General features: G+C 40.4%; 2 protein-coding genes across 5 annotated transcripts in view; one reads left to right on the forward strand and one right to left on the reverse strand.

Annotated features, from left to right (window-relative positions):
- Positions 1-61: 61 nt before the first annotated feature.
- Positions 62-8,595, forward strand: LOC118423874 (SWI/SNF-related matrix-associated actin-dependent regulator of chromatin subfamily A-like protein 1). Of its 4 annotated transcripts, none has more exons than XM_035832168.1 (16): positions 62-215; positions 917-1,631; positions 1,919-1,969; positions 2,148-2,340; positions 3,134-3,284; positions 4,031-4,192; positions 4,453-4,518; positions 4,748-4,888; positions 5,469-5,548; positions 5,722-5,773; positions 6,002-6,079; positions 6,256-6,326; positions 6,483-6,582; positions 7,064-7,246; positions 7,573-7,673; positions 7,818-8,595. In XM_035832168.1, exons 2-16 carry the CDS (start codon positions 971-973, stop codon positions 8,368-8,370), a joined length of 2,643 nt encoding a protein of 880 aa, XP_035688061.1. In that variant the 5' UTR covers positions 62-215; positions 917-970; the 3' UTR covers positions 8,371-8,595. The 4 variants fall into 4 exon arrangements, with proteins under 4 accessions (XP_035688061.1, XP_035688064.1, XP_035688062.1 ...); XM_035832171.1 differs by having other exon boundaries at positions 71-215; positions 936-1,631; XM_035832169.1 differs by having other exon boundaries at positions 77-211.
- Positions 8,501-15,080, reverse strand: part of LOC118424898 (zinc finger protein 622-like) — a 9,211-nt gene continuing 2,631 nt past the window's right edge. The window contains exons 5-12 of the mRNA XM_035833705.1: positions 13,766-13,944; positions 13,165-13,296; positions 12,562-12,805; positions 12,037-12,279; positions 11,009-11,171; positions 10,459-10,580; positions 9,964-10,104; positions 8,501-9,292 (exon numbers count right to left, since the gene is read on the reverse strand). Coding sequence (XP_035689598.1) covers positions 9,165-9,292; positions 9,964-10,104; positions 10,459-10,580; positions 11,009-11,171; positions 12,037-12,279; positions 12,562-12,805; positions 13,165-13,296; positions 13,766-13,944 — 1,352 coding nt within the window. The 3' untranslated portion in view covers positions 8,501-9,164. The remainder of the gene's footprint in view (positions 9,293-9,963; positions 10,105-10,458; positions 10,581-11,008; positions 11,172-12,036; positions 12,280-12,561; positions 12,806-13,164; positions 13,297-13,765; positions 13,945-15,080) is intronic.

The raw sequence follows: 15,080 nt of genomic DNA on the forward strand, positions 1-15,080 counted from the left end.
ATTATAATATTTCAAATTTTTCGTGGTAGAATTAATGTTCATATTTTTGATAGGAAATGAGTATTGTGACGTCATTTGAGGTCATGGGTCATAGAAAAATGGCGGCCAAGTCGAATTTGTTTTCTACGTTCCCAACGTTTCCTTCAATTTCTCGTCTACCGTTTACTGAAGCGGGTTGATTTTACCAGTGTTCTTCGGAGGAAATACCACCGTAGGTATGCAGTAACATTTAGTGTAACAGTTGTCTACATTTCAGTCTTGATATATAAGAACGTAGAGCTGTCAACATATCATCGGTTAACTATCGTTTATTTTTAGGGGAGGGCATGCCTGGGCAGGTCTTAGTGTTTGCTTGGTGTTTGTGATCATAACAAAAACGACGCGGTGACCTGCACACATTTAGGTGCTATATTCCTGTGAGTTAACTGTTTTTCATGGTAACTGCCTCTAGAGGTATTCCTTTCGTGTTTGTTGATATATGTATATACAGCAGATTCATCGGCTCGTCGATGTTGGTCACCTATCCCCATAGAAGCTGATACCAAGTTAGATATAACGTTAATGTTAAATTTTCAACTCTTTTTATCTATTTATTTTTGCATTACATATCAAACGGTTCTAGTGTCATTCTAGACAGTTTACGGTGGCTTCCATAGAAAGATAAGCAGGATGACACTCAAAAGAACTGTAACGATAGTCGATACATCTGTAGCACACATAGTAGTCGCCAGTTGGACATGACTGTGTATATAGTATGTACAGGTTCAAATATTTTGTCATGGATCTTAGAAATGGATTTATTATTTATTGATCTTACATTTTAGCCTAGTTCTAACAAATCTTTACACTGAGTAGGTTGAACTTTCATTTCTTGGACATGGGAGTTGTAATGACAGTTGTCTCTTTATTCTTTTAGGTGCATCATCACTCATCAGTGCTCCTCCAATAAAATTGCAGCAAATTCATCACCATGGCAACATCACTAACAGCTGAGCAGATCCGTCGTATGGAGGAGAACAAGAGGCGAGCCCTCGCACTCCGCGCCCAGAGGCAGGCTCAGCAAACTTCTGGGCGGGACAACTCAAGCAGGAACACCAACGCCTTATTACCACAGAAACAGAATGTAAACCATAAGGTGTCCAGCTTAGGACAAAGTAAAGAGTCATGGAATAGCAAAGCCACTAAAATTGCACAGACATGTACTAGTAATATTGATACAGGCAGATTTGGTAATGGCCATAGTAAAACTGCCATAGGGAAGCAAAATGTACCAGCAGTAACAAATCCTGTTGCCAGTAATCAACACGAAAGCTCCACAGAAACCAGAAGGTTCTACGGTTCTTCAAGTAAACTAACAGTTGGAAACAACACGGGAAAGACACAGAACTCAGGTTCAACTTTCTTCAAACAGAAAGGAACAAATTATGGGAATGCTAAGTCATCATCCACAGGGTTTTCTAACCAGAGGGGCACAAGTTTTGCACCAAGCAAAGAGGGGAAACTCTTGCCAAGGTACGGAGAGGGAGGAACTGGAACATGTGTGCTAGTGTCCAAGGAGAGATTTGAAGTACAGGTTGGATACTGTGCACCGCTCATTGAGGTGTTCAAGCAGATGCCTACAAAAAACTATGGTAGGTCGTTGATCAATTGCATTGTAGTTAACTTAAGTTGACTTGCACAGTTCTTCTTTTAAGACAAGCCTTGTCCATTGTATTTCATCAGTGTAGCAATTCAACTAACAGTCTGTTACTGTTAGTAACTGGACTAATTTTGTATCATTATAAAGGTCATCAATCAATTGTAAGTTCAGCACTGCACTTTAGCGAGGATAATGCATTTCAAAACTACTTTACATAGAGACTTGTTTTTGGATATACATTGTATTTATTCACAGAACATGTTTGTTTTCTAATTCCAGATATGCAGACAAGGGTGTGGAGTTTTGAGTTGAAAGACTATGAGAAACTGAGTAAGTACATGTAAACTAGTCCTAATTGTTGACTTGGAATTGGATTAGAGTTTGCATGCACATTATCTGTACTTAGATCTAGTCATCATTAGGATTAGGATACTAGTAGGTTAGTTACTGCATGTAACTAAAACCAATAGTTATCTAATGTAAAATAAATGTGACATTTTCTTCTCAGTGCAGAGAATCCAGAAAGCCCAGCTGCCCGTACAGTTGACCCCCCTGCCGAAGACAGTCCTGACCACCTTTAGGAACCAGCTGAAAGGAAACATGCCAGAGGAGTTGGAGAGGAGAGTTCCAGAGGCAGACCTCAGTGGCGTGGAACCCAGACTAGTCAACACACTTATGCCCTTTCAAAGGAGGGGGGTTAAGTAAGGACTCTGTCTGTTTTCTTGTTTTAACAATATTGTTTCTCTTCATGCATAAAAGGCATCTAGTATAGATGGCATTGTTAAAGGTAGGCACTGGAAGAACCTGCTAGGCTTAGTGAGGACAGACCTAAAAGATAGAGGACTAGGACCATTGCGGTCAGAAAGAAAACTATGGGAGCTAAGGAAGCTCGCGACGAACAGGAAGAAGTTAAGAGAGTTGAAGAAAGACTGATTGAAAGCAGGGCTCTAGCCAGCTTCCGTTTTTCCGTCAATTGACGGAAATTTGCTGCATGTAACAGAAATTTTAACCAATCCGTCAACCTTGACGGACAAAAATTCTTGGTGGAAGCTACAGGCGGCTTGGGGACGCTGTCCACGGCCGTAAAAGCCACACACTGTTTGTCTTGCTATTGTTATGATTGTTGACAATGTGTGTCGGCGCCCTTTCGCATACGATAATCTCATTAAAAACCCGTTTTTCAAGGTCTCATTTCCGTCTATCTAACTTAATTTTCGCGGTTTTCGCGACAACGGGAATTGGCTGACGGAAAAAAATTTCGAGCTGGCTAGAGCCCTGATTGAAAGTGTCCAGACCAACTCAGAAGCAGCACACAGTGGACTGCTACTACGATACAGATGACAAGTCTCTCGTTATCACACAAAAAATATGGATTACTAAATTCAAACCTTTAACCTTATGATATCTATGACTTAGAGTCTGGTGCTTACAAGTTTTAGATGAGACCCGTATCGAGGTTTGTGATTGGTTGATGTGATGTTTACATCTCTACAGTTTTGCCATTTGGAGGAATGGTCGTGTACTGATTGCGGATGACATGGGTCTGGGTAAGACCGTACAGGCCCTGTGTGTGGCAGCTTACTACAGGAAGGAGTGGCCTCTTCTCATCGTCACACCCTCCTCTCTCAGGCTCACATGGGCAGAGGTACAGCCAGGTTTAGGATATTTGTGATTATGCAAAGAAAAGGATGGGGGATATTCTCTTTCTTTCATAGAATCCTTTTTTTATTTATGTTACACTATCTGTCACAAACATTAAGGTTTACCTGTTCTGACTTCTGTATCAGTGTATAAATCTGTACAATTTACTAACCTTAACAACTGTACTTTCACGGTAAGGCAAGGCAAGGCTCAGACTTCTTAAATGGATATTAATTGTAGGTTTGTGATAGGATTATTTCATGTTGAGAGCTTGATATTTTGTTACTGTTGCCTAAAGTTAGTCAAATAGACACCAAACAATGGTTGATGTTTCAAGATCAAGATGAACTTGATTGGTTTGTGACAGTTAAAAAAACTGAATTGAAAACCATTGCACAGACATAATAAAGACTTTATCATGACACTTAAAACAGACACTCAGATACTAGTAGATATTATCCTGGTATCCAGCCATATCATAGCTCCCGAGTCTCTTCTGTCCTCTCCGCAAATATGTCTCCTTTGTCCTCTCCGCAAATATATATTTGCGGAGAGGACAGAAGAAACTCTTGAGCTATTATACGGCCTACCAGGCTAAATAGATGTACAAAAGATGTATGTTGTGTCATGTTTCCAGGCGTTTCATCGGTGGCTGCCCCGTGTAGATTCCATTACTGTGATGCTGACAGGGATGGACAACCCTGTGCAATTTTTGCCGTTTTTTAAAACAAAGTTGTGTCATGTTTCCAGGCGTTTCACCGGTGGCTGCCCAGTGTGGATGCCCAGTCCATTACTGTGATGCTGACGGGGAAGGACAACCCTGCGTCAGGTCAGGTCACCATCACCAGCTACGACCTCATGGTCAGGTGCAGTCAGCAGATCAGGGCCAGGGGGTACAGAGTCATCATCATGGTAGGGAGAGTTCCGCAGCTTATAGTTTGAACATGTAACATTTGCTGCATCTTTTGTAGCATACATGGCATAGGATGATTATCATGTAAAAGCACTTAATACCCATATATTGAAGTGGTAGTAATTTATGATATGATGCTTTAGACTCCACCTTGTCAACTACAAACTGTCTCCTGCATCCTCTAAGTCCTTGGGTAACAGTCAGACTTTCATTCTTTGACTCTGTTAAATGAATATGAGTTGATTGTTTCTCTTTGCAGGATGAGTCTCATGTGTTGAAAAACTTCAAGACAGCCAGGACAAAGGCAGCATTACCACTTCTAAAGGTAAGAGGAGTAGTATCCAGTATTTAATTATACTGCCGCTGGGATCCCTGACACGGGTACGCAGCAGTTGGCTAGTCTTCACACCACGCTTGAACATATCATTAAATGTTGACCTTGAATGTGAATGAACTTTCTGAAGATTTTACTATCTTGTCACATACATTGTACTATAGTATTCCATCAGGATATAACAGCAAATCTGTTGTAACAATTCTGCCCCCCTCCCCAGGCTGCCTCCCGAGTGCTCCTGTTGTCAGGCACCCCTGCCCTGTCCCGCCCCTCAGAACTCTTCACCCAGCTGTCAGCTGTGGAGCCCAGACTCTTCAGCAGCTTCCATGAGTTCGGCATCAGGTACTGCGAGGGGAAACAGGTATTTACTAATAGTCTTCTCGTTGCGTTGCAATAATTAGTCCTTAACTTCTTGTTTGATTTTGCCTGTCTTCATGTCTAAAACATTGTATGAATACCTGCTGTACAAAGTAAAAATATAATGTGTTTTACAATCCACTAGTATCAAATACTTCTTGCATTGCAGCGTGCAAAATATCCACTTGCACACTTGCACATTGCAACCACTTTTTGCTTGGTGCAACTTCTAAACTCAGGTTGCACAGGGTGCAACTTAGATTTTGATCCTTAGATCTCGATTTTGTTGTCAATTAATACTTGGAAGAAATAAATGGACTGAGGCAGCTCCGTTTCATATCAGCCAAACATGTACTATTATGTATGTACATTTTTGTATGTATTCCAGAAATTAGTGAACTGTAGGTGATGCAACTTGAAATACAGTTGTGCAACCTATTTTTGCCCCAGGTTGCACACTTTGCAACCTGGCTTAGAAAAGTATTTTGTACACTGCATTGTTAGTGTAGTATGCTACTACATGTAATATCTTATGTCTGAAGATTTTTTATCTGTGTGTTAAATTTGACTTGGATCCTACATAGACAGCCTTCTGCTGGGACTACAGTGGTTCCTGTAACATGAAGGAGCTACAGTTGGTCCTGGAGGAAAGGGTTATGATCAGGTAAACCTTTATCATTAATCTTTCATAATATAAAAAAATGAATGATTTGTTGGCATACAGCCCTGTTGGCATGAACTAGATGCAGTTGTTGATTGCTATATTTTAGCATGATTGTTGTTGACATTGTGTGAAATTCTGACCAGTTCCTCTTTTTATCCCCTGGGTTCTGACAGACGTCTGAAGAAGGATGTCCTCTCTCAGCTGCCTGCCAAGCAGAGACAAGTGGTGAGAGCTTTTCTAATGATTATAGGCAAAAGTACTTCTATACACACAGGAGAGACACTCTAGAACCATTATTTCTACTTTTCCTTCAACAAAGAGTTCTGTTTTTATCTTCACACTCTTACTATTTCATCTCAGTTTTAGACATGAGACAACAAAAGCATTAGACTTATAATCCAGAAAAGACCTTTAACATTAATCTGAAGTATCGAACAATATTTCTATTTGTAGGTGGTGATGGAGCCAGGAGCAGTCAACACAAAGAGTTTCAATGCAGCTGCCAATGAAATGACCAAGAAACACAAAAATGTAAGATGGAATTATCACATCTCAACTGACAGTTTACTCATCACAAAGTCACCATTTTTGCATGCATGATGTATTTTAATCAATTGCTAGTTTGAAGAATCTTATGATTGGTATTCCCAAAAAAATTTGTATCTCAATTGATATATGCTGATTATGTTAATTGTTGTTTCTTCCAGAATGCAGAACAGAGAGGAGCCCTGCTACAGTACTTCAATGAGACTGCCCTGGTCAAGATCCCTCACATCAAGTTAGTTTACTTCTTCATCCTAGATTTACATTGAATATTTTTACAGTAGTTCTATTATAGTACTAGTTGTAGCCAAGTGCCTTCTTGTGATTTTGTTGATACATATGATGAATATGAAAATCTCAATTAAAAATCTTTTTGTGTGTTAAATGACAGAGATTATGTCTTGGACCTGCTGGAGGCTGACAGGAAGTTCTTGGTCTTTGCTCATCACCAGATTGTGCTGGACTCACTTAGAGATGCTCTTGACAAGAAGGTAAGCATCAAGATGCAGAATCAGAAAAATGTTTTTGTCATCACAGTTATTGTGTAAAACAATATGAACACTCACTCACTTCACGGATTACTGTCTGCATGCTATTCCGTTTTGCAAGGGATAGATGTGCTTATACATACTGGTAGATGTCTTGGCTTGTGCCTCTATATATCTTTCCCTAAACACTGTATAGTCTGAGGAGGTGAAAGTCTTCCCTCAATTTGTCTATTGATCTCTTACCTTGGTCATCTCCCTGGATTTTGTCCTCAATGAAACCTGTTTTTCCTCTGAAAGAACTTAATATACATGACATATACAATAAGTTCTGCAGAATGTGATATATTTTGGAGCATTGCACTAATTTTACAATTTCAATTCCCTTCAACTGGTGGAATTTTTTTTACTTAGTCCAGTATGATATGATTGCTAAACAATTTGCAAGACTCTCAGAATGAGTAACCCTGTGTTTCCTCCCCTGCAGGGTTATGGCTACATCAGAATAGATGGTAAGACCCCTTCTGACATTAGGCAGCAGCTGTGTGACAGGTACCAGACCCAGGACAGCTGCCAGGTGGCGCTGCTGTCCATCACTGCAGCCAGCACAGGTCTGACTCTCACAGCTGCCTCGCTGGTGGTGTTCACTGAGCTCTTCTGGAACCCTGGGGTAAGGGACTTGTTCAAGAAAAAGCACAGACTGTACCATGGCATATTGGTTTCCTCCATAGGCTTTAAACAGATTTCATGATATTAAGTGCCTTCCAGTGATTTACATCATTCACCCGGAAGGGAAACCTGGCACATCCCAGTTTTGTATTCAGCTAGAAGAAAGGGTATGCAAGGGGCGGTAGAACCCCAACAGTGCCATAATACACCATATGACTCTACTGTTATCTCTACTCTCAGTCCCTATGATTTAATTTTGTCTGTACCTCTTTACAAACTTGGTATACATGTTTGAAGCTGTGCTTATTTTTATTTGTTTGAGTCCAGGTGTTGGTGCAGGCTGAGGACCGAGCTCACAGGATTGGTCAGCAGGACTGTGTCAATGTCCACTACCTTGTTGCAAGGGGGACAGCAGATGACTACATATGGTAAGACTCAACCTGTTTTACATTATGTTGCCAGATGTTATGCAAACACTTTGTCATACTCGTGTGTGATAGTGCAGGAATGTAGATGTTCGAAATTACAAATGTTATGTTTTTAAACCTGATGTTACATTCTGGTTCCTACAGGCCTTTGGTACAGGGCAAGCTGGATGTCCTGAGTAAAGCAGGCCTGACCAAAGATGACTTCTCCACAGCTGACACAACCAGTTTCAAGGACCCCAACCAGGAGACCATCCTCTCCTACCTGGAGCAGTCCTTCTCAGGAGATGACCCTGAGGATGATCTGGCACTTCTGGAAGCCATGGAGGATTATGGGATGCAGGATGATGTCGGGGGTCAAAGTTCGGGACATAACGATTTCAAGAAGGAAAGTTTCGTTGGAGTGACAGGTAAACAAAGTGATATTTCTAGAGGAGCTACTAAATCAACATATAGAGGGACAGAGCAAGCAACAATGGACAAGTTTGTTGTGCAGCAACCTGATGCTATGGCACAAGGTACCACGGACAATGATAGGAAAGCAAAGCATGACGGTATTGAGACTGATGAATTTGGTCTCAATGACAGCATGGATGATGTGTACATGAACGACCATCTGTGGCTGGATGATTTAGGGGAGGAAGACTTTGACCAAGTAGACATACTACAGCCAGAGAGCAAAAGGCAAAGAAAGGCATGATCAGAAAAAAAACATGGCCATATGAAGACTATATTATCTCTTTTTAGCACTCAACCATTAGAGACAGATCTATAAAAATATCAATCAACTACGTCGTTCTATGTTCTAAAAGAGTATTGAAGCCAATTCATTATTCTGTAATACATTTTTATTAGTCATCTGATATATTCATACATTTGTGTTGCAGTGATTTGAATGTACATTGAAATAAAGATACTGAATGTCTCAAATATGTTACTCTCATTTTTGTACCCTCTGTATATGTTGTAGAGATCTGGCTGGTATTAAAGTTATGTTTCAAAAATCTTTACATTGTGCCTGAGTATACTTAACAGTATGATGCAACATTATAATGCCTATGATTCTTTAAACCCGATAAAGTTAACTTTAGTTAACTAGACGATTGCTACTTGTATGAACTTGGCATTCTGTAAACTTGACATCCCCAATATTTGTACCAGTTTCATCAAATTTCACTCCATCACAATTTGAATTTTTTAGTCAAGCATCTCACAATAGAGCAAGATGTTTTATATTTTCTTTATATTTTCTACCTTTTTATAGCTGGCAGTGTATACTGGTACTTCATATTTTCTAAACTTCACTTACAAGAAAAAGAACACTCAGTCAAATATCTTGAACTTCTAACTCTTCACAATGTACATTAATACATTTTGTACATAGGCAGTTGCTAGCCTGATCAAGTGAGGCTTGCTGAAGGGTTTTGCATAGCATCCCAGGCAAGACGTCACATAGAGAAGATTAGTGTATCCGTCCAGTCCAATGTAGTTAGCTCAGAACACAACTTGTGGTCTGAAGTGTGTTTGGAACTTGTTGCTCCTGACGCCCATCTGCATACGTTGTTTGGACTTGAGTTTCTGAACAAACTGCATGTCACGAACCTTCTTCTGTGCAGCCTCTCCTGAAAAGAACAAAACAACTTTGTTTACACTTTATTTCAAGGAAAATGCAGGCAAACACTAGTCACTACCTACTATTGGACAAGGGAATTAGAAAGAAATCAACCACTTTTATGTACCAGAAATAACCTGTCCTGAACTTGTGGAGTCTTCAATGTTTTCAACCAACTTTGTAATGCCACAACAGATATGCATTTGGTGGAGAAGCAAAGGACAAATGTTAACCTTAACCAGTTACCTCCTGAAAATGTTTTATGGTGTTCCTCATTAAAAGTAACACAGTCAGCATAATTGGCCGAGTGTGGGTTGCAGCAGAGGAGTCAATCTTGCACAAAAACGAACCACCAAGTCACAATGAAGACTCGCAGTTGCCAACTGTGCATAAGCAGCATTCACACAAAATTTAATTCTCTCTTTATAAGCCTTCTCAGTTCTGGTAATCCTACATATGTTCTACAGCATACACATCAAGGACTTTTGAAACATACATTAAAATGTTTGAAACATGTGCTTTCAATTCACATTTTTCAATAAATGGAACTAAGACATGTGTTTACCAAATAGTACGGTGTAACCTTCAACCTGCCGCGCCTTCTGGTACCAATGGTCACAAGAGTTAAGTATGATATTTCAAGGAGCAATCTACAGTTTACAATGACTGTGTATGTCTTACCATAGTCTCCCTTCCATCCCAGTGCCTTGTACTGTGCCATGAGTCTGCCCACTGCCTCCCTACCCGAGGTCCTGTGGCTCATGGATGGTATCAGGTTCTGTCTCCAGTATCTCTGCAGGGCCCGATGGCCAATTCTGGATCCTACAGTAGAACAAAATCATCTGATCAGAGTCTAATAACTACACTTTCTCAACAAGGAAAATGTATATTAAACTGACACTGTATATGTGTAAAAAGGCAGACAAGAGAAAAGCATTTTTACTAAGTTTCTACACTCAAAACGTGGTCTAAGGATTTTAAAATGCCAGTAGACGTTGGATACTCCATCAAAAAGATTTCTTTGTGGACCATTGTTTTCACCTATTCACATCTTTTCACAAACAATTAGGTCCAGGTTCTGGTCTGGACCTGGACTGTACCTGGATTTTCTGTTCAGGTAACCACTCCTAGTGTTCACACGTTTTCTAACACTATGCTATATAAACATACACTGACCTGAAGGAAGTACAAGCTGTGTTTCGTCATCTGTGACTCGGAGTTCCTCCTTCTCCACTGGTTCTTCCTCCTCCTCCTCTCCTCCTGCTGCTCCCTCTGCCTGGTAGTCAGGGTAACTCTTCCTGTAAGAGTAACAGTTTTGTGTTTGGTCAATGATGAAAGGTTCTAACAGTGTTCTAGTTTTATTGTCCTGAATTGGAGTGACACTGCTACTGTGAATGGTACATGAAAAACTCTCTTTACTTAAAACAAGGAAAGAATGGAAGGAAGTACAGACAAGAATTTGGTTGTACTTTGATATGAATGACTGATGTTGTTCCTCATTAAAAGTAACACAGTCAGTATTGTAGGCTGATTGTGGGTTGCAGCAGAGGAGTCAATCTTGCACAAAAACGAACCACCAAGTCACAATGTAGACTGGCAGTTGCCAACTGTGCAGAAGTTACAACTGTTTATTCCTACACTTTTAACCAAAAATGCAAGCCAATGTAATGTCTGAATACTGTATCTGTTAAAGCACTTTTGATAAGAATTTCTCACAGCCTCTCACCTGAAGTCATAGAAGTCAGCATACTCCAGCATGGCCTCCCCCTCCATCAGCATCTTGGTATGACCCTTGTCCCTCATGTGGCCCTGTGCTGCCTCCAGACTGTAGAAGGTTCTCCCCTTCTCATTACAGTATAGGCAGAAAAAAGCACCTCCCACCTTCTCTCCTGTTGATACATGCAATTGGAAATACAATTTCCACATGGCTACATACTGATTTAAGGGCAAAAACTTTGTGTAAATGTACATGCTTATTGCAAAGTTACTTTTCTGTCTTCAGTGTAACAGGGCTCGAAATTCATTTTTGGGATTAGGTGCACTGGTGCACCCAGCTTAAAAGATTGGGTGCACCAAAAAAATTTTGGGTGCACCACTTAAATTTAAGTAGAATGTCAAAAAACCTAATAGCAAAACTTAGTTATAAGCTATCAAATGCTGAAACAAGTAACATGACAGACATTTTTATCATCTTTCTAACACTTAGATGTCAAGAATATGATGTATACTAGTATACTCGATATCTTTCCATACATAAACCTAAGAAAATATTTGGGTGCACCCTGTGCACCCACTGAAAAAAATTGGGTGCACAGTTCCAATTTTGGGTGCACCTGGGTGCACATGCACCCAGTATTTCGAGCCCTGGTGTAATCATAGTGACTTCGTATACATGCTACAGTTAAGATACTTATTCTGCCATCAATGTAATCATACATTTTTAAGTTCAACAGGATGGGGTGAGTAGACAGGCAGGACTATGCTTTGTTTTTCCTAATAAGAATCCTACATTCATAATAAAACCAGATCCCCAACATAATAATTTCTTCAATAATAACTTCTTCAGTGTCAAAGACGAAAGATAATGGATGTTATCTGAAATGTCTTGATCATTTCCAAAATCATACCCAGTTGCTTGAGTAACCGCTTTTTGGCGTATAACATATATCTTCACATGCATCACTATAGCTGGAGCCAATTAAAATAGACTTTTACAAGTATGTTTCTTGTTTAAATGATAGCTGAAGATCTTACCCAGATATCTGATGAGTCCTTCCAGATCTGCTAAGTACTCCACATCTGGTATGTAGAAACTGTGCTCCACCGTCATGTGCTGCATGTTGTTGTCTAAGCTGTCCCCCTCCCGTGCACAGAACAGACACTGTTTCTCTGTCAGAGGAGTGCCGGGGTAGTCCACTTCCTCCTCAGAGGAATCCTCTATCTCCATCTCCTCGTCTCCTCCTATAACTTCCTCCTCATCTTCATCTTCCCATTCTCCTGATAAAACAATGATTATACCATCAATAAGGATAGTAATAACTTAGCGACGTAGTTAATGATGTGGGGTTGTGGGCCAAGGACGTTATGGGGGACAGAGATGTCTGGAAAGAGAGAGTGGACTCGCCTGTGATGATGATGATGTATATGTGTAGTACATTTGTTTGTAACTTTGTATGTAAACCACCATGAAGTAAATTTGATAATCATGTAAAATTGCAATCGACTTCCTTTAAGTAATACATGATGAAGGTTGATGAAGAAATCACTTTTCAGGCATACCTTCATCTTCATCATCAGGTTGAGATCTTGACCTCTGTGATGACCTGTGACCTCTGCCCCTGAGCTGCCTGATTGCCTCCACCTTGGCAGGGTCCAGACTGTTGACCTTCCTCTTGACCGGGCCTGGGGACTTTCTGGCCTCAGCTAAGGCCTTGTTTACTGTGTCCTTCTGGGCTCGCTCATGGGCTACGTCATAACCCTTCTCTCTGTTCTTCTGATTTTGTTTCTCCACCTCTGATTGGATCTGACAAACAGATGTATGGGAAACTTTTAGTACAAGACTACTATATAAGTATGAATCATTGAGATGCTTACAGGCTGTATCAACGAGCACCAACTTCAAATATTGATTGTTCTTGGTGGACTAGCAAGGAATAGAAAAACTAGCTGTAGCTCCAGCCAACTCCTTGATAAATGTTTAATGATATGGTGTTCCTCATTAAAAGTAACACAGTCAGCATTATAGGCCGATTGTGGGTTGCAGCAGAGGAGTCAATCTTGCACAAAAACGAACCACCAAGTCACAATGTAGACTGGCAGTTGCCAACTGTGCAAAAAGCTATTTGATGTCTCAAACTATTTGAATATGTTATATAGTCTCACCTTCTGCACCTGTTTAGCCTCAGTTTCCTTGTGCTTTTTGGATTTCATGTGGTTTTCAAAGGCATTCTGGGTGTTGAAGAACTTCTTACAGATAGCACACTGAGAACAAGTCTCCCTCTCTGACTCTGCAACCTGGGAATGCAGAGTAGCATACAGAACTTTTCACCAGTATGGTATTGGCCCCATCTATTTATACATTTAAATGTGAAAGATTTGCTCAATGTATTCTTCTCATCAATGCCAAAAAGCAGTTACTCAAGCAACAAAATCAGACGTTGCCGATAGTATCCATTGAGTACTATCTGAAATGTCCGACCATTTCCAAAACCATATCCAATTGCTTGAGTAACTGCTTTTTGGCATATCTTATTACCTGGATGTTTATAGACTGGGTACCATCCGATTTCTTACGGGGTTCCTTGCACTTGCTTCCCTAAAAAATCTTAAGGGTACCAAGTGCAAGGAGCCCGGTAGAAATCGGATGGTATGGTACCCAGGCTAGGATGTCGAACCTTCATTGATGTAATACTTTTCATCATTTCCCACAAGATAAAGGGGGAATCATCCTACGCTTGTCTACAAATGTTGGCCTTTAGTTTACCTGTGCTTTCTGTGCCATCACTCTCTGCTGAAAGTTTTCAGCGGTGACTGGCGGCAGTTCCGCCACCTTTCTCTTCAGGTTGTACCTGTGCCAGTCGGACTTGTAGTGAGCACGCTGCAGGTCCGCTGACGCAAACGCCACACGGCACGATATACAGGTGAATGAAGACATGCTTTCAACTGGAGGTACAAGAAGACACTAATTAGAAAAAGATGTCGGTGTTAATTCTCACCAAACTCCCAGACATGCTGTAGTATCGAGGTGTGGTTTGTCTTCTTAACATAACATCAAGCAAGCAAGTTCTACAGATATATATACAGTGGTCAAACTTTCCTGCGCTTTCAATCTACCACTTTCTTGTGTGCAAAACTGACTTTCAGTAAACGCTATAATTTATTGATTTTTATCATCTCATAACTGTGCTGAACAAAGGAAGCAAAAAGGAAAGAAAGGTAAGAAAGACATGCAGGTGTGTTGCATCATAACTACGACAATTAGAATACAGGATATATGATGCCCTACAAGACGTCTTCGTGGGGCAAAAAGCACAGAAGTTTTGCAAAATTACTGAGTATGTTCTCCCAACGAGCCATGGTTCTCCACACGTGTGCATAAATTATTTACTGAACACTACAGGCCAGGCCTCTCTATAAATAGCCTTAAGATGAAAACCTGTTCACCCTTTAGTATCTCTAGAACCTTAAACGATGTCCTACCACTTACCGTCTTCCTTAGGTTTTGATAAATTTAGCCGTAACTTCTTATTTTAGTCCACACCTCCTTCTTGCAGTCATTTGCGCAACTTTGCCCCTTTTACCCAGAGTTCCTTTCGCTAGGTTGAAACCACTATCTGATGATGGGGGAGAAAGATTCTACATCTTTTTTCTACCTGCGGCCAATTTTAAATGAAAGGTTCAAAACTAACAATTAGATATTACTAATATCTTATAGATAATAGATCAGATGATAACTCTTACAAAGCATATCTTACGCCCATCATCCAAACGCCCCTTAAAAATCCATGGCCTATGCCAATCCTGCTCATGCCCTCTTCCTCCCTTTTGATCGCCAACACCAAGATGGTGGGTACAAAATTTTAACAGTTGTGAAACTCACTAACTATCCGTCGTAATCCTCTTCCCTATGAGCATAAAATAGCATGGTTGTTAGCTATGATCTTTGTTGAGAAAGTTTTTTACTGTAAGAAGTACGTTTTGCCAGTGTAAGGTGGATATAATAGCCTATATATTGTAGATAAATAGAAGGGTTTTGGGGGAGACTGACAGCAACATGTTCAGACTCGGAGAGTCCGCTT

The sequence above is a fragment of the Branchiostoma floridae genome, chromosome 10, assembly GCF_000003815.2.
Source record: "Branchiostoma floridae strain S238N-H82 chromosome 10, Bfl_VNyyK, whole genome shotgun sequence".
NCBI classification, from domain to species: domain Eukaryota; kingdom Metazoa; phylum Chordata; class Leptocardii; order Amphioxiformes; family Branchiostomatidae; genus Branchiostoma; species Branchiostoma floridae.

What these genes read in the sequence shown, in the direction of transcription:
- LOC118423874 (XM_035832168.1), top strand. Translation starts at nt 971, where the DNA reads ATGGCAACATCACTAACAGCTGAGCAGATCCGTCGTATGGAGGAGAAC. An exon ending in CAGCATTACCACTTCTAAAG is followed by an intron (nt 4,519 to 4,747) that starts GTAAGAGGAGTA and finishes CCCCCTCCCCAG; the next exon opens with GCTGCCTCCCGAGTGCTCCT. An exon ending in ACAGCAGATGACTACATATG is followed by an intron (nt 7,674 to 7,817) that starts GTAAGACTCAAC and finishes TGGTTCCTACAG; the next exon opens with GCCTTTGGTACAGGGCAAGC.